Source organism: Pseudonaja textilis, chromosome 3 (assembly GCF_049901715.1).
Source record: "Pseudonaja textilis isolate UNSWEBS1 chromosome 3, rPseTex1.2, whole genome shotgun sequence".
Lineage (NCBI taxonomy): Eukaryota > Metazoa > Chordata > Lepidosauria > Squamata > Elapidae > Pseudonaja > Pseudonaja textilis.
In genome coordinates, this window is record NC_141992.1 from 200,759,078 (window position 1) to 200,783,513 (window position 24,436).

At 56.6% G+C, this 24,436-nt stretch overlaps 2 protein-coding genes across 13 annotated transcripts in view; both read left to right on the forward strand.

Moving 5' to 3' along the window:
- Nucleotides 1–194: 194 nt before the first annotated feature.
- PUF60 (poly(U) binding splicing factor 60) lies at nucleotides 195–11,343 on the forward strand. Of its 2 annotated transcripts, XM_026721849.2 has the most exons (11): nucleotides 195–270; nucleotides 2,685–2,780; nucleotides 4,385–4,474; nucleotides 5,166–5,216; nucleotides 7,130–7,291; nucleotides 7,394–7,486; nucleotides 8,248–8,461; nucleotides 8,545–8,735; nucleotides 9,167–9,311; nucleotides 10,589–10,824; nucleotides 10,931–11,343. In XM_026721849.2, exons 1-11 carry the CDS (start codon nucleotides 217–219, stop codon nucleotides 11,228–11,230), a joined length of 1,632 nt encoding a protein of 543 aa, XP_026577634.1. In that variant the 5' UTR covers nucleotides 195–216; the 3' UTR covers nucleotides 11,231–11,343. The 2 variants fall into 2 exon arrangements, with proteins under 2 accessions (XP_026577634.1, XP_026577635.1); XM_026721850.2 differs by lacking the exon at nucleotides 5,166–5,216.
- A 1,716-nt stretch (nucleotides 11,344–13,059) lies between these two features.
- SCRIB (scribble planar cell polarity protein) overlaps nucleotides 13,060–24,436 on the forward strand; it is a 37,455-nt gene continuing 26,078 nt past the window's right edge. For 6 of the 11 annotated variants that reach the window (XM_087931915.1, XM_087931920.1, XM_087931916.1 and 3 more), the window contains exons 1-8: nucleotides 13,060–13,350; nucleotides 17,844–17,961; nucleotides 18,229–18,307; nucleotides 18,629–18,718; nucleotides 18,792–18,848; nucleotides 18,940–19,003; nucleotides 19,279–19,353; nucleotides 21,931–22,075. In XM_087931915.1, coding sequence (XP_087788041.1) covers nucleotides 13,189–13,350; nucleotides 17,844–17,961; nucleotides 18,229–18,307; nucleotides 18,629–18,718; nucleotides 18,792–18,848; nucleotides 18,940–19,003; nucleotides 19,279–19,353; nucleotides 21,931–22,075 — 790 coding nt within the window. In that variant the 5' untranslated portion in view covers nucleotides 13,060–13,188. The remainder of the gene's footprint in view (nucleotides 13,351–17,843; nucleotides 17,962–18,228; nucleotides 18,308–18,628; nucleotides 18,719–18,791; nucleotides 18,849–18,939; nucleotides 19,004–19,278; nucleotides 19,354–21,930; nucleotides 22,076–24,436) is intronic. The other 5 variants (XM_087931911.1, XM_087931913.1, XM_087931918.1 and 2 more) reach the window with 2 other exon arrangements.

Below are 24,436 nucleotides of genomic sequence, written 5' to 3' on the forward strand. Positions count from 1 at the left end.
GGCGCCCGGAAGGGGCGAGGCGGGAAAGGCTTCGGCCGGAGCGCCTCCCTCATGAGGCTGCCCCCGAGCACCGCGTGGCGGAGGCGCGGGCCAATCAGCGGGCTTGCGCAGGCGCTTAAGCCGCCCTCCGCTCCGGAGCGGTCTCGCGTTCGCCCGGCCTCCCGCCGCCTGGCTCTCGCGAGACTCCGGAGCTTGGGGCTCGAGGCGGCGGCGAAGATGGCGGCGGCTGCGGCGACCACCACCACCACCACCACCGCGGCGCTCTCTCTGGTAAGCGGCCTCACCGGGCCGGTGGGAGCGGAGGAGAGCCGCGCGACAGAGATGCGGGGCGTCCCCGGTTGAGCCGCTGACGGAGCGTGAGGCGAGGGGGGGCGGGGCTACACTTCCCAGCTGCCGCGCGCGCCTCCCCTCCCCCGCTCCTCTCGCCCGCGGTCGGTCGGTCGGGCTCCTGCGCCGGTTCACCCCCCACCCCCGGGGTTGCAGGAGCTGCGCCCCGTAGTCGTCCCGGGTGCCCGGGTCAGCCAGGCAGTTTGTGGAACGGGCCGCGCCATCTTGGCCGGGTTGTTCCCCCCCGCCAGCCAGCCGGCCCCCCCGGGAACCTCCCCGGATGGCTGGGCGTCGTCGGCCAGTTGAGGAGCCCCCGCCCCCCAGGAGAAGAACCCTCGCAGGGCCCCCCGAGGGGATGCCGGAAGCTGGCCGGGATGGGGCAGCGGCCCTTGGACGGTGGGAGGCTCTGGGCCCTCTAAAGGCCCCAGGTGGCCCGTTTCTCTCGCCTTCCGGGGCCCCTTGTGGTTGGGGGGTCCGGCAGCTTCTCCCTAACCTTCCCCCCCCCCCGCATTAGACGGATCGCCCGAGAGCAGCTGGGTCCCGTGCGGGAGGCTCGCACGGATGGCTTCCAAAAGGGCATTGCGACACACGCACACGTCCCCCGGTTCCCGCGCGGGGCGGTCACGAGTGCTTGGATGCAGCCCCTTCAGAGCCCTGTGGGAGAGGGGTCAAGACCCCTGTTGACGGCTCCGGAGCCCGCTTGCTTAGAAACCCGTGCCGGATAAAGACAGTTATGATGCTGTTCCAGGCTTTTTCTAGCTAAGTCAACAAAGGCGAATGATTCTCTCCGCAACCTTCTCTACTAAGAACTCACCCTGGTACTCCATGGATTGTCTGGCCATCGTTCCCTAGATGGTCGGGATCGTAAAAAGTGAATCTTGAGGAACTGTAATGGGTTCCTTGCATTTTCAGTTTTAGCACCTCTGGATTGGGCCTCTGTACAACCTGGCTGGTGGAAATGGCCAGGCAGGGAACTGGGAGCTGTATTCCAGCTGTGGTCAATCTATTTGAAGGAAGGTGAGGCCCCAGAAGTCCTGGAAGAGGGGCCGTTCCTTTCACTCAAGGAGCTAAATCTGAATCCAGCAGTTCCAAAAGGACCCCTTCTTGGGGAAGGTTAAGAAAGAGGTGGGACTGCCGTTGCAAAAGGCTCCAGAGATAATTTGGTTTCATACCTGACCATGGGATAGAAACGGCATTGGTCCCTCTGATGGTTGACCTGTGGAAGGACTCGGATGAAGGGAGACCCTCCCAATGGGTTGTGATGCTGCCAATCACAGCATCCTCCTGAACCGCATCGGAGGACTGAGAGTTTCTCTGGTAGACCCACTCCTACCTGATGGTTTCTGTTGGGAGCAGCAGAGGAGAGTCCAGATTCTTGCCAGGTTCTCTGTTATGGAGCGTCCCAAAGCTTCATCCTTAACTCTATCGTGTTTAACACTTACTTTAAATTCTCAGGAGAGGTCATGTGTTAGTTTGGGGTGAGTTATTATCTGATATATTCTAAAAATGCCCAGCACTCTAGTACAGCACCACCCATTAATGGGAAAAGGAACTCCGAGCCCAAAATGCCCAGCTACAGTTAAAGACAAAATGTCAGGTACTGCAGAAGCTAGTCAGAGTGGTTACTCACTTGAGATCCAGGTTACAGATCCAGGTTACCTTCCAGGTTATCTGTTACTCACAGATCCAGGTTACCTTGCAGGATTGTGTATATTTCCTGATAGGTCAGGAAAGTAAAAGTGCAGAATGGATGGCGGTTGCCTTTTTTCCTCCTTTTAGTGGGTTAAATCAGTAGGAAATAGTTGAACATGTGGATGATATCCCTTATATAATTGCTGAGAAATTCTGCACAGCTGCATAAAGCGTCTGACCACTAGCAGAGAATGATTGTTGCTCCTAACTTGAAGGAGGAGAGTCTTCAGAACTGCTGCACCCAAATTCTGATTAGCATGCTACTTAAATACAGTCGGTCTAAATAGGTGGTAAGAGCTCATTATTAGCTGCTGGTCAGAGTGGAGGAGGTCTCCACTCTGGGATGTTTCAAGGCTGTTTTGATTAAAGACTAGGAGGAGAAAGTGGAAGGAATCTTGTGGGAGATACTGGTTAGCTCCATATGCCCATTGATGCCTTCCGTAGGTCTCAGCTTGGAGGAAGTTCTACAGGCATCAGTCTCGAAAGAGATGGGGAGGCAGAGACCCAGGGAATGGCTTTATCAATTGAAATATCAAGCAGATTATTCTGAACTTACCGCTATTGGTCCTGTTTCCCTGCCCCTCGGTGAAACAGAGCCTCCCAGCCCCCTCTGCTTAGGTCTCCTTTGTTCAAGCGGGCTTTCATGAGCATCTCTCCCATTTCAGGGCACCGAAACCGTCAAGGTGGAAAATGGGCAGAGCACGTCAGCCAAGCTGGGACTCCCTCCTCTTACCCCGGAGCAGCAGGAGGCTCTTCAGAAGGTGAGCAGCTTGGCCAAGGTCACCATCCAGCCTAGGCATAGCCGGAGAGAGAGGCACCACAGGAAGGAGTGGGCTGTAACCAGATTTGGGGATTTCATCCAGCTATATTCAGTGAGGTGCTAACAGATGCAGAACGAAGGAATGGGCATTAACAAGGCTTAGCCCAAATCTGTAACTGCATGGAAGTTGCTCTTTTAGGGCAAGCATGCATCGCTTTGTGCTAATGGCTGTTGAGTTAAATTCTGCTTGCGTGTGTATGTATTCCCCACCCACCCCAATCCCATCATAGGACTAAAATCCAAAACACAACTCAGGATGGACCCCCCAAGTCCCTCAAAGTAGCTGGGGCCAAGCCCTCCCTGGAATAAAACAGCTTTAGCAGTCCTTAGAAAACTGGCGGAGGGCTGTCCTGGATGAGGACCGCCATAGGAAAACATGCCCCAAGTACTTTAGCCTCTTGTCCAATAGGGCTGGACTCACAGCAGAGAACTAGTAAAAGTGTTCCATGTGTGCGACGGTTGTAAATTCCCTGATGGAATCAGCAGGAACTGTGTTGAAAATGAAACGGCTCCCATAGGGAGGACCGGGATTGTGATCACTCCTGCTCGAGAAAACAGCGACACACCTGGGGAAGGGGCATGAAACATAACCTACCTTATCAGGGGGCGATTCCCTCTAGGAAAAGTAAGAGGGTGGGTCCTTCGTAAATACAGAGGAGATGCACGTGTGGCATTGGGGATGTGTGTGGGGGGCCTTCTCCCTCTCCCAGTGGCAGGACTGGGGTCAATGCATGGTAACCCCAGGCGAAGAGAGCGCTGCTGCTTTACCAGCTGGCGGGCACTGATGCGAGAGGAGGAGGCCGATGGCCCTCCTGTTGGGCTTACTCGGGGCATTGAGTCGATCAGGCGGGGTGGTGGTGGTGTAGAGGTTGGACCAGAGCTTCAGCTTGCGGGGGGGGGGGGCAGTCAGCCAGTGCTGTGGGGAAGGCCAGTGCTGTCCCAGAGTCCTGCTCCCAGGTTTGTTGTAGAGGTTCCCTCAGCTCCTGCTGGGCGAAGGGGTCCTTCCGGAGAAAGCGGTCCCTGCACAGGGATTGTTCTTCAGGAGGACCAGCTGGGTGAGGCTTGTCCCCTTCTACTGTGGAAGCGTTAGGAAGCTAGCTTTATCTATATTCTGAAACACTTAGAAAGGCAGCCTGTCTTATATTGAGCTTTGAGTGGCTCCCTTACCAGCAGTTAAAATGGCACCCGTGAGGAAAACAAGATAGTACACGCCTAAGGAGTATACGGTTCTAAAACTCTCATCCCCATAAAACTGAGAAAAATGGTGCCCCGTAGGACCTCAGATGACTAACTTACACAATGGGTCCAAAATCTGGGACCCATAACTCCCACGGAACTGAAATCTGGCAAATTTTAGAAAACATTTTATGATGTAAAATTATCGCAAGGCATTTTATGATGTAATAGGGAACGTTCCACCTGGCCTCATAGGGGAGCTGGCGGGGGGGTGAGGAGGAAAGCTGAGTCTGTCTTAGGTGCTCCGGCCAGAGGTTTGCCAGCTGCTGGTCTCTGTGACTTTGGTTTCTCTCCTCTCTCTCCTGCCAGGCCAAAAAATACGCGATGGAGCAGAGCATCAAAAGTGTCTTGGTGAAGCAGACGATTGCCCACCAGCAGCAGCAGCTCACCAACCTCCAGGTGAGGCCCTGCCAGGACGCCCTTGCTTTGACATGCCCTCGCCTCCCTCCTCCCCTCCCCCTTCCCCAGGGCCGCCCCTTACACACTTAGAGCCATTGCCAGTCCCCAGATCTGCCTGGAGTGCTGCCTTTGGCCTGTCATGACCTTCCAGGCCTAGACCCAGCCACCTTGGAGGGAAGCTTAGCTGCCTGGAGGGAGGGAGAGAATGAGAGAGAGAGAGAGAGAATGAGAGAGAGAATGAGAGAGAGAGAGAGAATGAGAGAGAGAATGAGAGAGAGAGAGAGAATGAATGAGGGGGGGAGCTGGTGTGGAACGCAGCAATCGGCCTCACTCGGGCAGGGAGGGGCAGGGAGTGTCTTGCAGGGGAGGGGGGCTGCCAGCTGCTCTCCGAGCCCCTCTTCCCGAGGAGTTAGAGCGGGGGGGGGGAGACCAAAGCCCTTGGGGCAGCTCTGGCTGCTGTGGGTGTGGGGGGGCTGTCCCTGTAGTTAGGGGTCTGCTGAGGGCTGGAGACTGTCCTGGACCTCCCTGCCTTGGCTGCCCAGGGTTGGCCGGGGGTGTTCAGTGAGGAGGAGGAGGAGGAGGAGGAGGCAGGCAGGCAGGTGAGGCCTCTTTCTCCCACTTGAGTTTTGACAAACCCCGTGGTGGTGTGCTCAGCTCCCACAGACTGAACTCTGTCTTTACTGTCTTTCAGATGGCAGCAGTGACAATGGGCTTTGGAGATCCTCTCTCACCTTTACAATCGGTCAATAGACACATTCACTTCTTCTGGGCACTGGGTCTTAGTCAGGGCCTAGCCTGGGGGAGGACGTAGCTGTGACCTCCCTCTCCCGCCACTCCCCTGCTCTGGATATAACCCACCCCACCCCCAGCCAGCCAAGGCCAAGTGTAAGCTCCCAGGGGAAGACCTTGGGCTGGGGGCAGCTGGGATCCCTGGAGGCACGGGGCAGGGAGAGAGAGAGAGAGAAAGGGAGAGCAAGAGAAAGCGTTAGTCTCAAGCAGCGGGAGAAGTGCCTCTCTAGGGATGCTGAGGTCCTGGCCTCAAAGTAACTGCCAAGGTAACTCACCAGGGGGCCAGCGCGGGATGCTAGAGGCTGGTGGCCGGGGTCTGGGGCTCGGCCAGCTCTCCTAGACGAGTGGAAGGGTGCTAGGAAGAGGGGCCGCTGGCTGGTACCGGGGCAGAAAGATGGTGGCCACGGGGCCTGCCTGCCAGGGCGCTGGTCCCTCGCTTTTGGAGCCTTGGCCCGGGCCAGCGTACCAAGGAGGCCAAAGCAGCAGGAGCAGGCCCATCCCTCTCCCGGGGGAGAGGTGCACCCAGGCAGGAGCCAGAGGTCCCCCTTCATGTGGCGGTGGAGGATCTTGCATAGGGCCCCAGCTCCTCCTCCTGTGGCCTGGGCTGGTCCTCTTGGAGCTGTTGAAGAGCCCGGCTCATCGGAGCAGCCTCTGGGGTTAGGCCATCCTCGGACGGGCTTAGCTTAGTTTCCGTGGGGCAGGTGGAAGAGAGGCACGACTGGGTGCCCACCTCAGTTCAGCCCCTCATCCTGGATCTGGTTCTGGGATGCTAGATGGCCGGCCGGCTGGCTTGCCAGTGTCAGGGCTGGGGAGGAGGGGGGGGAAAGCAGGTAGCCCAAATAGCCAGGCAGCCCCCATGGGCTTCGTTGTAGATGCCCGTTTCCCCTCTCCCTAACTCTTTGCTCTGCTGGCTCCTGAACGCTGGGAGTGCGTGCCCTTCGTTGAGTTTGTCCCGTGGCACTGGCTGTCCCCACGTGCAGCAGAGAGCCTCTTCCTACACAGGGCCCCTCCACCCTCTTGGGGAGCAGCGAGACCTCCCCCACCCTACCCCCAGAATTGTCTGGAAGGGAGGCTGAGCTTGGAGGCCTTGCCTGGCATGCGCCCAACGCAGTTCTCTCCAGGGTTGGGGAGGGACCGAGTGGCAGGCGTGCCCCAGAGAGGGAGCAGGGAGAGCGGATATTTCCTAGTCTCGTGGGCCTCCTTGGAGTGGGGAGGGACTGCTGCAAAGCCCCCCAAGGCGCTCTTGGCTCTGAGGGACAGCCAGCCAGCCAGCCAGTATCCCCAGCTGGGTGGGCCTTTGCCTCTAAGGAGTAGCCTTGTATTTTTTTCCAGCTCCAGAGAAAAGCGCTCCAGCGGCTTGTCCTGAGCCTGGCTGTGCTGCCAGGCAGGGAGCTGCTGCCCGGCCACTGAACCCGAGCGGTGCATCTGGACTGTAGGCTGCCTAGACTTTTGGCAGAGGAACTAGGTCACCGCGCACCTTCTGCTACTGTACCTCCTTGGGACAGTGTCAGACGGTCCCTTGCACCAGCCGGCCCGGCGGCTGTTGGCACTGTGGCGGCTGTTTGCTCCCAAAGGCGCCTGCCAAGAAGAAGAGGCAGCGTCCTGGGGTGGGAGATGTCTCAGGGGAAGACAGAGACGAGGTGCCCGGTCTGGATCTCCTGCTGCGTGGGGGCAGAATCGTGGGGAAGGGCCCTTTGGGGCGGCAGAGGGCTGATCCCTCCGCCCGAGGGAGAGGGGTGGGCTGGGCTAGTTCCTCCTCAGGGAGACTCCCCCCGGCCACCCCGGAGCCTCCTGGGGAGGGCGGGCAGGGGAGAGCAGCTGGGCTTCCCTCCTGCTCTGACCGGCCAGACCTTCTCTCCGATACAGATGGCAGCACAGCGGCAGCGGGCCCTGGCCATCATGTGCCGGGTCTATGTGGGCTCCATTTACTATGAGCTGGGAGAGGACACCATCCGGCAGGCCTTTGCCCCCTTTGGGCCCATCAAGAGCATCGACATGTCCTGGGACTCCGTGACCATGAAGCACAAAGTGAGTGGGGCCTCTGGCCGGCGGGCGGGGGGGTCGCGGGGGTGGTGGGGGTGATGGTAGGAGCAAATCCTGAGCTTCACGCCTCCTTTCCTTCTCGGCCAGGGCTTTGCCTTTGTGGAGTACGAGGTCCCTGAAGCTGCTCAGCTGGCCCTGGAGCAGATGAACTCCGTGATGCTCGGAGGGCGGAACATCAAGGTACGTGGAGGGAGGCCGGTGGCCCCACCCCGCCTGTCTTTGCGCCCTGCCATGCCGCCTGCCTGCCTGCCCCGGCTCCTGCCATCTCTCCGGCAGGGCTAAGGTTTCAGCAAGGGCCTATTTAGAAGCAGGCCGAGGGCCTTGCCCAACACCATCCCTGGCCCCCTGAACTGCCAGTGGGGAACCCCTAGTCTGCCTGCCTGCCGCTTGCAACTTGCTTTGTGGCCAGAAACCCCGGGGGCTTCCAAAGCCAGCCTAACAAAACTTCCTTGCTGCGTTCCCATGATGGGGGGGGCCCAGAGGGAACAACGAAGCAGAACTGAATGCAGCGACTGGCTTAATACAAGAGCAGGCCAGGTTCCACCACCACCACCACCCCGGTCTGTTGTCACACCGGGGCTTGTGAGATGGGAGGGGCTGGGCTGCAACAGAGGGGGTCCAGATTCCCCTCGCTGGCCGCTGTCACTCTCTCATCCCAGCCTACCCCACCGGGTTGCCGTGGGAAAAGTAAAATTGGCAAGAAGAGAGACAGGATATGTAGCCTAATGAATACGTCTGGATGTGGGAACATGTTGACCCATAGTTTGCCGAATAGTGGTTTACAGAATGTCGGTTGGGCTGGTAGGAACAGGCTAGCCTCCCCCCCCCCTTTATCTGAGCACGTTGACTAGGCCAAGTGCCCCCTTGGCAGGCGGTTGAGAAGCTGGTGCTCTGGGGGGCCCGGCGGTGCCCAGGGGCCCTCACGGGTCGCCTTCCTGCAGGTGGGGAGGCCCAGCAACATTGGCCAAGCGCAGCCCATCATCGACCAGCTGGCAGAGGAGGCTCGAGCCTTCAACCGCATTTACGTGGCCTCGGTGCACCAGGACCTCTCTGACGACGACATCAAGAGTGTCTTTGAGGCCTTTGGGAAGATCAAGTCCTGCACACTGGCCCGGGACCCCACCACGGGGAAGCACAAGGGCTACGGCTTCATCGGTGAGCCCCGGGGCTGGCTGCCCTGCTGCTGAGGGCCCAGAGCCAGCGGCCAGGGCTCCATGTCGCTCTTTCTGCCCACTCAGAATACGAGAAGGCCCAGTCCTCGCAGGACGCCGTCTCCTCCATGAACCTCTTCGACTTGGGGGGCCAGTATCTCCGTGTGGGCAAAGCGGTCACTCCGCCCATGCCTCTGCTGACCCCGGCCACCCCGGGAGGCCTGCCCCCTGCAGCGGCCGTAGCCGCAGCCACTGCCACGGCGAAAATCACCGCTCAGGTAAGCCGCGAGGGCTTGGGGAAGGAGGGGGCTCGAGGCTGGATTGGCCTTGCTGCTCTGAGGGTGGCCTGCATTCCTTTTCCTCTGCCAGCTCTGGCAGGTGGGGAGTCCTAGGGGCTCAATCTGTGTAGCTGCTCTGCAGGCTCCTGTCCCTGGAAGCCCGCCCCTCCTCCGTCTGCTGCCTGCCATGGCTCGGTTGGGCCTGGCTGATGTCTCTAGGGCTGGGCAAGACCACCGGGCAAGGAGGAAAGGCTAATCCTGGCCTGAGGTGCCCCTCCTCCCTCAACCCGCCCACAGGTGGCGATTGCCGTTTACCTCCCAGAGATGTGCCCCTCCCCCCACTCCCTGGGGTAGCTCCTGGCTGCTGTGGGCTTTCTCGCGTGGACCCCGTGGCTGTAGAGGCCGTAGCAGAGCTGACTTTTCTCTTGTAGGAAGCTGTGGCAGGAGTGGCAGGTGCTGCTGTCCTTAGCACATTAGCCACCCCCGGACTGGTGACCCCAGCCCTGACCCTAGCACAGCCCCTGGGGGCCTTGCCGCAGGCTGTGATGGCAGCTCAAGCTCCAGGCGTCATCACGGGTGAGTGGCTGGGCAGCTGAAACGCCCGCCTCTTGCTGCCTGGCCTGGGACGAGGGAGGGAGCTGCCCTGCGTGGGGGTCTCTGCCTTCGGCCCAGCCATCGGGTAGGAGGCCGTTGCATCCTCCTTGGAGAAGTAGTAGTCTGGCCTTGAGGAGTTTCCATAGGAACGGAAGGGCTGCCAGTTGGTGCCACCTAGGCCGGGTGGGTTGATGGCATGGCGCTTTACACCCCAGGGAAGCAGGAGGAGCCCTCCTCCCCCCCGCTTCTCAGTTAGGCGGTCGAGCTCTATAGCCCCGCCCCAGGGAGCATGCTGGATTGGCGAGTGTTTTAGTTTGGGCAGTGAGGAGACCCTCGTGGTGTTTATGGGAAAGCCTGGAGGGGGGCGGCTTTGGGCCAGTTGGTCCTCTTAGCCCGGAGGCCCCTCTGCGTGGGAACCTCCTTTTGGGGCCCCTGCCTGGCCAGGTGGGAAAGAGGGTCGTCACTCTTGGGGGAACCGTAAAGCCTCTTGTCCTCCTCTCCTGGCTTTTGATTGGCATCTTCTGTATCCGGTGGGCTCTTGGCTCAAGAGCATCGGAGAAGGGTCTCTCTCAAAAGCCTCTGACAAATTCTCTAGCTGGTGTTTTCTTTAGCAATTTGAATGATCCTAGCTTTACAAACCTTTCTCACGAAGAAGCAATTGGCCCCACTAGTGGTGGTGGAGTGCTGGTGTGTGCCTCTTCCCCTCTGGGGCTCTGCTGGGGCTAGCCCCACAGGTGTCCTCCTGAGTTCGGATGGTTGTTCCCTCTCACCCTCCCAAGCGATCACGTGGTCGCCCTTTCGGTGTTGCATGTATGGCTGTCTGCAGCGTCCTGTGGTCACACGACTGCATTTTACGAGTTTTGCCCACTCAGCAAAACCGCATCACAATGAACAGTAGATATAATAACTGCTGCAAAAAGTGACTGATCCGTTTTATGACCGATGATTGTAACAGGCAAGCTCCCTTACGGTTGCGACTCGAGGGCTGCTTTTCTTCCTCCTCTTCCTGTTTGTCTTCTGTGGAGTGGAAGGATGGGTTGAGGGGTCTTGAGCCTCTGAGATTTTCGCTCCTTGTTGATACAACTAAGCTGAGGTGCTTGTGAGTTGAGCGAGTGCCCGTTTCTCTAAACCCGAGTTGATCTCATGTATTGACCATCCTTGCCGGAGATGCATTGGATATTCTGTTTAGCTTTGGGTCTGGAGCACGAGGGCGTATGACTAGTTCTTTTCACGTACTTCAAAATGTGTTTTTCCTCCAGGTGTCACACCAGCTCGCCCACCTATTCCTGTCACTATTCCCCAGGTGGGTGTGGTGAACCCCATCTTGGCCAGTCCCCCAACGCTAGGCCTGCTAGAAGCCAAGAAGGAGAAGGAGGAGGAGGAAGTTTTCCAAGAATCTGAAAGGCCAGAGATGCTCAGTGAACAGGAGCACATGAGCATCTCTGGCAGCAGCGCCCGCCACATGGTGATGCAGAAGCTTCTCCGGAAACAAGAGGCGAGTTCTTCAGCGGTGCTGGTGGAAGGGCTGCCTAGGGTGATTTGGGGGGGAAATGCCTTGAGTCCTGAGGGGTGACGTTTCCCTGCTTTTTTTCTTCACACAGTCAACAGTCATGGTTTTGCGGAACATGGTGGACCCCAAGGACATTGATGATGACTTGGAAGGAGAAGTAACAGAGGAGTGTGGCAAATTTGGGGGTGTCAACAGAGTCATCATCTATCAAGAGAAGCAGGGTGAGGAAGAAGACGCGGAGATCATTGTCAAGATCTTTGTGGAATTCTCCATGGCCTCAGAGACTCACAAAGCCATCCAGGCACTGAACGGGCGCTGGTTTGCGGGCAGGAAGGTTGTGGCCGAAGTGTATGACCAGGAGAGATTTGATAATAGTGACCTCTCCGTGTGAACTCTTTCACAAAGACTTCTCTTCCATTTTCCCCAATGTTTTCTGGAATATTTTTGGACCAGCATTATCCTGTGTTGTACACATAGTTGTCGGTAAAGATGCCAGGAAGAAAATCCTTCCGTTGTCCGTGGTCTGTGCGGGAGTATTACCTCCACAGTGGCAAAACGTGAATGCAGGTTGGGGCAGGTAGCCATTCCCAGGCAATTTATTATTAGGCACCAGATCCAGAACAGTTGGGGCAATTTCACTTGGCCTCCCTTGTTAATTCCAACTAATGGAAAAACACCAGTTTTAACAAGAAAACCAGTAAGTCCCAAAAGTGCTTTTTTTTTTTTTAAAGAGGCAACTGGACTTTCTGGTTTTTCTTTTGAAGACGTTTCACTTCTCATCCAAGAAGCTGCTTCAGCTGACCTGGATGACAGAGAGTCTCCCCATAGACGAGAAAACCAGGACGTGGGCTCTTTGCTTAATGTCCTCTCTTCCACGCTAAAGGTAAAGGGGTTTGCCCTGCCTGACTCCAGGGGGCCAGTGCTCACCTCCATCTCTTAGCCGAGGGAGCCAGCCTTCTCCAAAGACAATTTCTACAGTTGTGCTCATGAGTCCATGCCTTCCCGCCGAAGTGCTACCTGTTTACCAACTCACGTTTGGAACTGCTGGGGGAGCAGGCGTTGGGGCAAGTCAGGAGAGCTCACCCCATCGTGCAGTGCTGGGGCCTGGAACCCCGGACTCTCAGCTTTCCAGCTGGCATACATGCTCCATCTCTGAACCACCATACCCTTTTTCCCCCCAACTACACAAAACACAAGGAGAGCCTCCAGCTGTATTATTTGCTCCAGAAACCCGTTTCCTGCAGGGTCCGGTTTGGAGGAGGTGGTGATCCCAGCAGTAGGAAAAAGCCCAGAAACAGGAGGAGCCTCTTCCTTGGGAGGGACACGTCCGCTTCTCCAGAGCCCATCCTTGGACTCGACCCCATTGGGTAGTGTCGGTCTGGGCTCCCCCCTTCCCTTTTGGGGGAGCATCGCTCAGAGGATCCTGGGGGTCCCCTGTCGTCCCGCCCCCCTTTTTTCCCCTCCCAGGCTGAGGCGCGGGAGGGAAAGAGGGCGGGTGGTGCTGGAGAGGGAGGCCTCTGGGAAGGTTCGACCACCTGGGCTGCCTCCGCCGGGGCTGGGGGGCTAAAAAGGGCGGCATTTTGCAGGGCTGCCTCCCTCCCTCCGGCTGGTTCCCATCGTCGTGTGTGTGTGTGTGGGGGGGGGAATAGATCAAGCGCCAGGGCTCGGGAGGGCTCCGGGTTCTTGCCCCTCCTCCGCCGCACCATTCACGGAGGCCGCCGGGAGAGGACCGGCAGCCCAGGGCGCCTACGGCCAGTGCCGGCTCCGCCCTGGGTCTGAGGACCGGGGGGGTGGGTGCTGTCTCCCCGGGGCCGGCTTGGCGATCCTGCCGGTGCAGCTCGGCCCGTCCTCCCGGCTGGACTACTGCCGTGCCCTCCGCGCGGGGCGGCCCTTGAAGGGGGCCATCTCGGAATTGCGCCGGCCACTCGCGGCACCACCGCCTCTTTCGAGCGTATCTGGTCGCCACACGGCGTTGGAAGGGCCCGGAGCCGGCGACCTCCTTCCGCGGAGGGCTGAACCGGATCGGCCTACGGAGACCCGCTTCTTCCGGAGAGTGGGGGCGCCGCCTTGGGCCGCAGGAAGAGCCAGGCGGGGCACAGAGAGGCGGGGAAGGAGCGGCCCCGAAGCCTGCGCAGACGGCGGAACGCGCTAGGCCGTGCGGTCTATGGTTCCGGCCGGGCGCTCTGGGAGCTGTAGTCCTCCGCGGCGGGGCGGCGCCGTCCCAGAGTGCCTCGCGGCGGATGGCGAGGAGGAGACCTGCCGCCGGGATGCCGCGCCGCCGGCTTGGCCGCTGAGCCCGCGCGGCCCGGTGTGCGCCCGCCCGCCCGCTCGCCCGCCCCAGCGCCGAGGATGCTGCGCTGCATGCCGCCGCTGTGGCGCTGCAACCGGCAGGTGGAGACGCTGGACCGGCGGCACTGCTCGCTGCAGGCCGTGCCCGACGACGTCTACCGCTACAGCCGCTCGCTGGAGGAGCTGCTGCTCGACGCCAACCAGCTCCGCGAGCTGCCCAAGGTGGGCCCGCCGGGCTCTTCGCGCGGGCTGGGCTGGGCTGGGCTGGGCTGGGGGGTCGCCCGCTCGGAGGCCCCGCCCCTCCCCTCTGCCCGCCCGACCCCCCGCGCACCTGTCGCTGTTTGACGGGGGGATTAGGGTGGGTGGGTGGGGCTGAGTCCCCCGCCCCCGGCCGCCTCTTCTCCGGTTTCCCCTCGGCCGCCGGGGATGGTGGCCGTAACTCTGGGACCTTTGGCAGAAACGGTGGGTGCGAGGCCGGTTCCCCGTCCGCTTTCCTGCTCTGCCGCCCGCCTGCCTCTCCCTCTGGAAGCGGAGGAGGAGAGTCGGTGCCGCCTGGTCTGGGCTTCCTTCCCGCGGCTGGTCCCGAACCCCGATCCCCTCGTTCCTGGGCCTCCGGAGAGCCCGGAAGGTGCCCCAAGCGCCGCCGCCGCCCCCGCCCCCGCCCCCCGCCGGTAGGGATCCCGGCCAGAGGGGCCCCGCTCTCTCCGCCCGGGCCGCCTGTCTAGCGGGGCGGAGGGAGCGGGGAGGGAGGGAAGGACGCCCGGCGTAGGAAAATGACAAGCTGGGCCTGCGGAAGAAGTCAGCGGCCTCCAGTGGCAAGGAATTCACCAGGGCAAGAAGGAAAGTACCGAAATGCTGCGTGCGCCTTGGAGCGAGAAAGGGGAAAGTGGATGGATGGATGGATGGATGGAGCCGACGAATGGAGTCGGCGGCGTCGCGGGTCTTTTTTATGAACGATGAAAGAGTCGAACTGTGGACTGGTGCCTTCAGTTTTTGATGGGGAGGGGGGGACCCCGAGTAAGACTCTCTAAGTGGGGGACAGTTGCACCTTATTACCTTCCGGTGGGTGGTGATAATGGAAGAACCGGAGACGGGGATTGGCAGGAATTGGGTCCTGAATGCCTGTGATGTAGGGTAGAAATATTCCATCGGATGAGGTGGATGGATGAGCAGGCGGGACCCAGAAATGGATGAGAATGGTGGTTGGGGAGTACTTGCGCAGATCAAGTTTGCTTCGGATGTAAGGCTTCAGCATAAGTCTCCCTCTGATTTGTAAGGGGCCCCTATTCCATGGCAACTCCCGCTGGTGTACAGGATTAAGAACTTTAGATTTACGTGTAAACTTGCGGAAGCTGTGAAACTAAAGGCAGATTTGATTGAATGTGGAAAGTCTGGGGATGCTCTTAGTACCAGAATGAAACATTCTAAACGTGGAGCAGACTGTTTTCTAGTAGGGTCAAAAGTGGATCTTGGGGGGGTGGGGGGGTGGGAATTTACACACACAGAAAAAGTGAAGCGACTCTCTCGTGGCTGATACCATTTGCATATATTTGGTCATCCTTCCTCCTCTCTGCACAGCCAGACCATTTCAATGTCCTTTTGTCCTGGTCACCCACTTCTGCATGCAAGCGGCTTTCTTCCCATTGTCTCCAATTTCTTTCTATGGTCTCCATGGCCTATTGAGCGCTCACTCGCGGGTGGGAGCTATGCTAATGAGAAACGCAAAAAAGAAAGCATGGTGGAATGAAGATGTGAGGGGGGGCTCTAAACGAGGGGGGAAGGATTGCTGCAAAATGTACAAATGACAAATCATATGCACATTGAGAGAAAAAGTTGCAAAAAACAATAGTGAAAGAGAACAAGGAACAAAAGAGGCAAAGCGGTGAAGACTGAAAGAACAACTGTTTTGCATGTGAGGGAAGATGACCAAATAAAGAACCTCCAGCAGAAGGAGTAGAAATGAAACGACTTGGGAGGAATGGAAGTGAGAAGATTTTAGGGATTTGCATGGAACTGGTGTGGGTCTGTTAAAGAGTGGAATTGAAACCAACGCTTAGGAGTGCCGCGGTCCAAAAAGAGAGAGAAAGTAGATGTGATTTACTTACAGAGTGGATCCGCAGCTAATTTAATGTGTAGGGGAAGCTTGCATCGGTGCTTGGTGAGTGGAAGGATCAGGATTATTGTGTCACCACAGCAAGAGGGAGCACAAGAACTGTAGGAGTGTGTCCTTGGGAATTTTATTCTCACCTGAAAGGAGGGAGAGCTGTCAGTGAGCAAAACTGGGAGAGGCAGCGCGGCTCCCACCCCGCTGGTCCATGTCTTTCCTTCAAGTTAGGCATCCGGCAGGAATCGGATGGAGCAGCTAAGGGGGACCTAGCAGGAGCATAGAATCCAGGTGGAGGAGCAAGTGGTCCCTGTTCTCTGGCCTCCCAGGTTCCTATGGAGTCCTGCGTCCAGTCCTGCCCCCCCCTCCCAATCCAAGAAGCCCAGGTGCTGCTTGGAGCCAGGCCAAAGAGGGCCAGCAAGGGGCTGAAAGGAGGAAAGAGTTGAGTTGAGGCCTGCTGATTCTTGTTAGCGTCCAGGGGTGGAGGGAGGACAGCCGCTTTCCTACGCCTGGAGGGTTGTCCTGCAGAAGAGGAAGTGGGCTCGTTCTGTAGCTCCCCCCCCCCCAGAGCTGGTCAGAAGTGGCGGGGGGGGGGGAAGCTGCAAGAAAGGAGAATCTGGCTAGACCTCCTCAGCATGGCAACGGATGTCAGCCAGCGGGACAGACTGCCGTCACAGGAAAGGAGCTGTTTTACTACAGGTCTTTAAAGAGAGATTATCAGAGAAGCTCTCCTGGACGGAGCGGGATGCAGGATGTTTGACTAGATGTGGCTGTGGTTTTAGGATTCCAGACTTAAGTGCTTTGATTGAGAAGCAACCTCATCTTTTGATCTTGATATTCTGCTTCCGTTGCTGCAGTCTAGAGTGGCACTTGCTTTCTTTGCGATTGCACTGCGTGGTTAGCCCATGTATTGGTTAGCATCCTGCTGCGGTGCCCCATCCTAGCAGGTGGGGTGGGGGATTGTCCCTGGGTGGGACAAGGGAAAGGGTGCCAGGAGTGTATAATCTCAGCAAGATCACTCAAGGCGAAGGGGGTATCCCAGCTGCCCGGCTAAAACAAGCAGGCCCTTACTGTATATTGGGCAGCAGCGACACAGGGCAGCACTGCTGGATGATGCGCCCCTCGGGTCATAGGGCACTTGGAGAGCAGCTGAGCACCTTTCAGGGTGCAGACAGCCCTCGGGTTTTTAACCCTAAGGGAGCTTGTCCATCAGGGTCACAAGTCAACTCTTTGTAAAATGAACGGGGCTCATGTTTATGACTTTTTTTTTTTACCCCGCTCATTAAGCAAATCAATCGGTCATTAAATGAAGGGAGATTGGGCTCACTGTTTGCTTTGGTTCGTGAAATGACCCTCACCATCCTTAAATGAACCAAGAGGCTTGCCAGGGCTCCCCAGTGGAGCCTCTGCAGGGAAGGTAGGTGCTTCCAGGTGGGTGCCCGGGTTTAAATTGGCCTGGGAGGCTGACTTTGCAGGGCTCAGTACTGTGAAAGGTGAAAGGACCACACGGCAACATCTTGGAGCATCATCAAACTGAAATGTACTCAAACAGGACACTTTCAAACAGACGCGGTTGTTTACTACTCAAGGCATGAAAACCAGAGAAGGAACCGCGTCGCTTTTCTAACCAGGAAAGAGGTATCAGGGACAATGTTTGGGCACGATGCAGTCACGGGGGCAGTCCCTGAACACCACCATTTAAGTTTATGCTTCTATCCCTGATGCAAAAGAAGAGGAGTTTGGGGGTCAAGCTCAAGTTGAAATCGATGAAACATGTAGGTGTGATTGGAGCCTGGAATGGCAAAGTTAGAAATGCTAAGGAGGACAATGTAAAACTTTTGTAAAAGGTTCTGTCAATCTGTTGCTTTCTTGGTAACTCAGACCCCACCCTCCCACCCACCCCCCAAAAAATGATGTTTATATGTAAATATCACCAGTGAAACACACAGAAACCAAATTGATTATGCTGTTACCATAAGGAAGCAAAAGAACTCCGTTATTTCTCGGCTGAAGAGCTGAGAGTTAAAAGACGTAGCCAGAGGCTTACTGTGAAAGACAATAGAAATCGCTTACGCACAAGTTCCAGGCCAGGCTCAAGTGGACATTTCTACCGAATGCTCTTGAACGCATGCGTGTCATTTTCAAGGAAAACAGGTTTGTGCGCCAGTGGTGGGTTTGGCTCTTTGGTCTGAAAGTTTTGCTGTCCCAGGTAGATGTTGAGCATTTGCAGGAAGAGAGGTGGGGTGTTTGAAGGCCGTCGGTCGGGGTCAGCGTCCTTGGACAGTGGAGCCAGAGACCCGAAGAGGCCCTGCCTGGCTCAGCCATGAGGTTGCATGTGAAGGACCAGTAGTCACCTTCTGCTCTGGGGAGCCTCAAGGGTGGTGTGGCCCTTGTTGAGGCTTCCTCTGGACTTGGGTGCAAAGGGGTCACCAAAGGCTGCTCTTCCCTCCAGTCCGCGCTGAGCTGCCGTGGCCCCTTTGCTTCCTCCGGCAAGAAGAGCAGGCAGAGCCGCTCCCAAGGGAGGAGGGAGGGAGGGAGGGGGGTGCTTGGAATGGGGGCTGGCCGAGGTTTCCCTCCATCCGGTAAGCAGCCCCTTCCTCTCTGCCCGCAGCCTTTCTTCCGACTTCTGAACCTGCGCCGGCTGGGCCTGAGTGACAATGAGATCCAGCGCCTCCCTCCCGAGGTGGCCAATTTCATGCAGCTGGTGGAGCTGGACATCTCCCGCAACGGTGGGTATCTCCGTGCCTGGCGGGTGGAGGCAGCTGCCGCCGTCTTCCTGGCCTGTGCTGGGCCTGGCCTGCGGGCATCGGGAGCGAAGTGGAGCTCCGGGGCTCCAGCCTCAGCAGCAGCTCTCTGGCTTGTGTTTGGCTACCCAGGGTGGTCCAGTCTTTAGGCTGCGGCGGGGTGGGTGGGTGGGGGGCTTGCTTCGCTCTGAGCTCGTCTCCCTCGCTGACTCCTGCCTGCCTGCCTGCCTTCCTTGGGCTGCTCGGCTCCAGACATTCCGGAGATTCCTGAGAGCATCAAGTTCTGCAAGTCCCTGGAGATCGCAGACTTCAGCGGAAACCCCTTGTCCAGGTAGGGGAGAAACGGCTGCCTGGGGGTGTCTGTCTGTCCTTCTGGAAGGACCCCTCTGACCGGAGGGGACCTGGCGGCTGCATGGAGGGTCTGCCCCACGGGAGCTTTGGGGCTGCCGTGTGGGTGCTCCGTTGGAGAGGCAAACGAGCAAAGGCCCGGGGGCGGAGGTTGCCCTGGTAGAGGCCAAAATGGCCAGGGCCGAGCTCAGCCAGCTCCCTTTCCTCTGGGGTCGTGAGGGCCCCAAACACCAACTGCCCTGAGGGGCTCCATCTGCCCAGCTCCCTGCACCCCTCCAGGGTCTCCCTGCGTCTCTCTCCCCAGGCTCCCCGAAGGCTTCACCCAGCTGCGCAACCTGGGCCACCTGGCCTTGAACGACGTCTCCTTGCAGAGCTTGCCCAGTGATGTTGGCAAGTGAGTCCATGGCCGGCCGGGGGAGTAGTCTTGGCCGTCTTCTGCTCAACCCCGGCCCTCCTGTCTCCCCCAGCTTGGCAAACCTGGTGACCTTGGAGCTTCGTGAGAACCTGCTGAAGTGCCTCCCAGCGTGAGTGCCAGCCTGTCCCTGTCCGAGCTGAGATGGGGGCGCAGCTCCCCTGCTCCCAACGCCCCCCCTGACTTTTGTCTCTGGCTTGCAGGTCACTCTCCTTCCTTGTCAAACTAGAGCAGCTGGACCTCGGGGGCAACGACCTTGAAGTGTTGGTAAGGAAGGCTGGCGGGGGGACGGGGGGCGGGGAAACGGACACACCTGCCTTTCTTTTCCCGGCCAGGCTCTCGCCCTGTGTCCCCAGCCTCACCTGCTGGCTCCGCAGCCCTTTCCCACCCAAGCGAGGGGTGCTGCGGGGCGGGCAGGGCCTGTCCCTGCTTCGGTCTCCTCTCTCAGCAGGCCCCTCGAGGGCTGGGCCTGAAGGCACTGGGGGGTGTCCCCGAGAGGGTGTTTGCCACGGAGAGTGACGTTGCGCTCCTCTCCTCCACAGCCAGACACCCTGGGCGCCCTGCCCAACCTGCGTGAGCTCTGGCTGGACAGGAACCAGCTCTCCTGCCTGCCCCCGGTAAGTATTTCCCCCGCCCTGCGTTGGCCTCGGGTGCCTCTTGTGGGCTGCCCCCCACCTGCCCCCAGGAGCTCCAAGGGGAAGCCCTTGGTGGGGGCGCTCAGGCAAAGCCAGATGGAAGGCCGGGCCAGGGAACGTGGGCCGAGGGGCTTCGCTAGAGATAAGGACGCTGCTAGAGCAAGAAGCCCCTCACCAGGGACAGGAAAGCCGGCTGGGCTCATGCCGGCCGTTGCCCCTCGCTGCTCCCGCTTTCCCTCAAAGGACGGGCAGGGAGCAGGTTTCGGGGAGGCCTAAAGGTTGCCTGCTGGGCTGCAGTGGGGTGACGCTGCTCCCGCCCAGTGGATGGGGAAGGGAACCAGGGGGCTGCTGGGGGGGGCGCTTCGGTCACCCTTGCCAAGGTCTTGCTGGCCTTGTTGGGAAGGCCCCACGTCCGGCACCTCTGGTGCAGTTGGGCACAAGGCCGGACGCCTGCAGTTGTCCCTCCAAACTGGATAGAAACTAGGAGCATAAATGGGGGTCCTGGGACACTGGGCCTTCCCACCCACCCGTGATCCCGGGAAGGAGGGCCGGAGAGGGAGGTGCAGCTGGGGGCAGAGTGACCCCTCCCCCTTCGAGCAGCAGGCCTGGGTGGGAAAGGGAGTCCCAGAGGGGACTGCAGGCAGGCAGCCCCCTCATGATGAGGGACCTCCCTCGCCCTCACGCCATCCCAGAGAGACGTCTGGAGGGCCTGGGTTTACGGTGCCCATCACAGTCTAGCTGCCAACAGAGGGGTGTAGTTTGGCCTCAGTCCCAGGCAGTGCCTGGAAACGGGTCCAAGAATTGCTGGGACTCGGGGAAGGTCCTAGCCTCCCGTTTGGCCTACGATGATTGCCAGGAGGAAAGAAGAAAGCAAATGCCAAAATGTAGCCTTTTGTTTAAAAAAAAAAAAGGTTGCAAAAGAGAGCAAGAGGCCTCTGAAAAGGCTTTGAAGTGAGTCCGAGCGGCCCCTCCGGAGGCGCTTCTCAGGCTCCCTCTCGGGTGAAGGAAGGGGCCCTGAGCCCCGCAGTTCCCTTCAGGCGTCCTGGCCAAAGGGGCAAAGGAGCGTTCGTAACCAGGTGCAGGCGGCCAGTGGAAAGAGGCAGGTGGACCCTAGCATGAGCCACCCAGGCAGTCCCACTCAGCTGGTGGACGTGGCCAGGGCCTTTCCCGAGCAGACGGAAGCCCCGGGAAGTAACAAGGCTTGACGGGCAAATTAAAAGTCAGTGAATAGTCGGGTCCAGATGATTGGAGGATCCTTGAAGAGCTCTCTTCGGAAATAGCCGATTGTCCACTGTAAGCAGGCAGCTTCCCGCTAGATCAGTGGATGGAGAAGTGGCTGCCATTCTTGAATAGCTGGGAGAAAAGGAGAGGGATCCAAAACCTTACCTGGGGGTGGGGGGGGCGGGGGGGCAACGCTGCCCAGGGGAAACCTTGGGCTCCCCTCCCCGCCTGCAGGGCAGACAAGCCACCCAGTCTTTTCAGTCTGGAGAAAGCAGCGATAAAGCCCTTCCCCCGAGGGTGACTCGGTGGGCTTTGGCCCATGCCCGAGCTGCCAGCCCCGTCCCCTTCCTAGCCTAACCAGGGGACCAGCTTGCATCTGCAGGAGAGAAGGAGGCCCGAGGGCACGGCCTGGGCTCAGCCTGCATTCTGGGACTGGGCAGCCTCCAGCGCGGGGTGGGGCGCAGGTCGAGCATTGAAACTGGGCCGTTGGTTGGTGGGTTTTGCGCTGAGCAGCAACCGAGCAATCAGGCCCCCCCCGAGCCTTCTTGGGGTGTCCCCCTCTGCCTGTCCACAAAGGTTCTGCCAGCCTTGCCCCTGACGGGTGGGGTGAGCCATGCCCCCTCCCTCAAGATATTGCAAGGGGAGGCACCGGGACCCGAGGAAGGTGGCTCTGGACTTAAAACCAGGGTGGGGGGTATCTGAGGAAGAGCAGACTGGAGAAGGGGAATTCTGAGCTGTGCCCACGTTTGCCCCGCATTGCCCATGCCACGTGAAACCAAGCTGGAGAAAAGCCCGGCTCTTAAAAGCCCAGCTCTGTCTGTTGAGGGCAGCCTTTGCTCCGAGTGTCGCTGTCGGGGCGTTCCAGCGTGTCCAGAGGCAGGTGGAGGAGGGGCACCCTGGAGCCGATTGCGCTCTGCACCCCAACTTCCCCGAGAGTCCCCCGCCAGGTGTCTGGGCAGGGCAGGGTGAGGCTGGGGAGCTGGAAGAAGGAAAGGGCTCGAGGGGCAGGGGGTCTTCAGCTCTTCCCAGAGGTGCTAAGCTGCAATTTGGCTGCTGCCCGGCGAGGCCTCGCTCGGCCGCGGGGTGGGCACCTGGCGCCTGCAGCAGGGACCAGAGGCGGCAGAGGGGATTGTTCCTCTGCTCTCTGTGGCTCTTCCTGAGCCCTTTAGAAAGTGGGGCGCATAAGGGGGGTGCGCAGGCTTTCCCCGACCACACAGTGCTGGGATTGGTGGTTATACAGGCAGAATTCCTGCACCTCCCTGTCCGTGGGTGGTGTGGTTGGGGCGTGGCCTCAGGAGCAGCCAGCCGAGTCAGCCTGCCTGGCTTCACTCTGTGCAGGAGCTGGGCAACCTGCGCCGGCTGGTGTGCCTGGACGTCTCTGAGAACAAGCTAGAGCAGCTGCCCAACGAGCTCAGCGGCTTGGTGGTGCTGACGGACCTGCTTCTGTCGCAGAACTTGCTGGAGGTGATTCCCGATGGCATCGGTGAGTGTGGCCACGCGTGGGGGTGGGGGACGACCCTCGAGAGAGTGGGGGGGCGGGGCGCTTTGGAAAGAAGGAAGCTGTCTTGCAGTGGCTTCGGCCTTGAAATCTGCTTCTCGTTTCTCTGTCTCCTTGTTTCTGGAGTTGGGAGGAGCGTCTTTGAGAACCATTCCTCGGTACGGAATCTTGCTCAGGGGGCGGAAGGCGAAAGAAATGGTTGGTTGGGAAAAGGGCTTCAGGAAAGTAAAACCTTTCAAGCTTTCGGCCCAAATTAAAAGTCCTTGCTGGCATTGGGTTGTTTTTTTCTCGATATATATATATATATATATATATATATATATATAAAGTTTTATTGTTCTTTAAGACAAACGTAGACAAACAAAACAAAAACATCAAGCCATCTTGCATATACATATACATACATATATATATATATATACACACACACACACACACACACACACACACACACACGCACATACAGTGTGTCGGTTGGTTTACAAATTGTTTTGTTCTTCCACTTCGTAGTCTTCAATTACAATTACATTGTATATACTCTCATATTGTCAAATATTCCAAAATACATTAATATCATTATTAATTAATCATTTGACTATAGTATTATTCATTCATGTTTTACAAGATAATCCATATTTTATTTAATTTGTTTTGAGACAGTTCAAATTATCATCTCAGATCTATCCTACAATCATTTTGTAGATATAATAAAAAAAATACATTTTTATATATTATGTTCTAAAAATCTACATATTTCATTCTAAAAATCTACATATCTTATTGTCTAACCATTGATAGAATTGATCCCAAATTTTATAAAATTGTTTATCATCTTGTTCTTTGATTTCAAATGTCAATCTACTCATTTCAGCTCATTCCAATATTTTCTTAATAATGTCCTCCTGTGATGGCGCTTTCTCATTTTTCCAGTTTTTGGCAAATACAATCCTAGCCGCTGTTAAGACATTTACAATCAGGTATTTCAATTCTTCACCATATATTTCAGGTAAAATTCCCAGTAAAAATATCTCTGGTTTCAAGTCTATATGCTTTTTTGTCATTTTTTCCAACCATGTGTAGATTTTAGTCCAATATTTTTTGGCATCTGCACAAGCCCACCACATATGGTAATATGAACCAGGTACTTGATGACATTTCCAGCATTTTTCAGATTTATTCTTGAGCATTCTTGCTATTCTTGTTGGGGGAAAATGCCACCTGTAAAACATCTTATACAAATTTTTTTTATATGCTGTTGACGATGTCATTTTATAATTTTGAGACCACAGTTTTTGCCATTTCTCTAAATCAATCCCATATCCAAAATTCTTCCCCCAAGCAATCATTGTTTCTTTAACTTGTTCTTCTTCTAGTTTAATTTCTAATAGATATCCATACAATTTTTTAATCACCTTTTCATCAGTACCTGTCAAAATCTTATCTAAATCAGTCAATTTATCATAGAAACCTTCTGTTTTAGAATCTTTATCATACCTAGAATGTATTTGTGCATATGAAAACCAATTCATCTTTATACCTTGTTCCTCTAGTTTTTGCATAGATTTAAGTTCACCCTTTTCATTCAATATTTCACCATATCTAACTGTTTGTTCCTTTTGTATATTATAGGATAAGAAAATGCTTCAATAGTCGATAGCCAGACTGGAATTTTCAAATAACATCGCCTTTTAGTCTTCTCCCAGTTTAACCACAGAGACTCCTGTATATAATGTCTTCTAAAATAGCCCTGTGTTTTAGTTCCTTTATTACCGTAAAAAAGCATGCCATCCCAACAACAGATCATGTCCTTCTAGTGTCAACAATCTAGCATTTCTTAATGTTATCCATTCCTTAACCCACATCAAATTTGTAGCTTGGTAGTACAACTCCCAGTTAGGCAAACCAAATGCTCCTCTTATTCTAGCATCTTGGAAAAGTTTTAATTTTATTCTCGCTTTCTTACCTTGCCATATGTATTTCAACACAATTTTATTTAAATCTTCAAAGTACTCTTTTCCAAGCCTAACTGGAATTGTTTGAAACAAATATAAAATTCTGGGTAGTATATTCATCTTCATGGTTGATATTCTCCCTATTAATGACAGTTGTAAATTTTCCCATTTCGCCAAATCTAGCGCTATCTGCTGCTTAAGTTTAATATATAGTTATTCTCTTTTAGTGTACTACATCTTGCTGTCAAATGTATCCCCAAGTACTTGATCTTATTCGTGACCTGGATTCTTAATACATCCGCCAGTTCTTCCTTTTGCCTTAATAGCATATTCTTTGTCAAAATCTTTGTTTTGTCTTTGTTTATTTTCAAGCCAGCCACCTTCCGGTATGCCT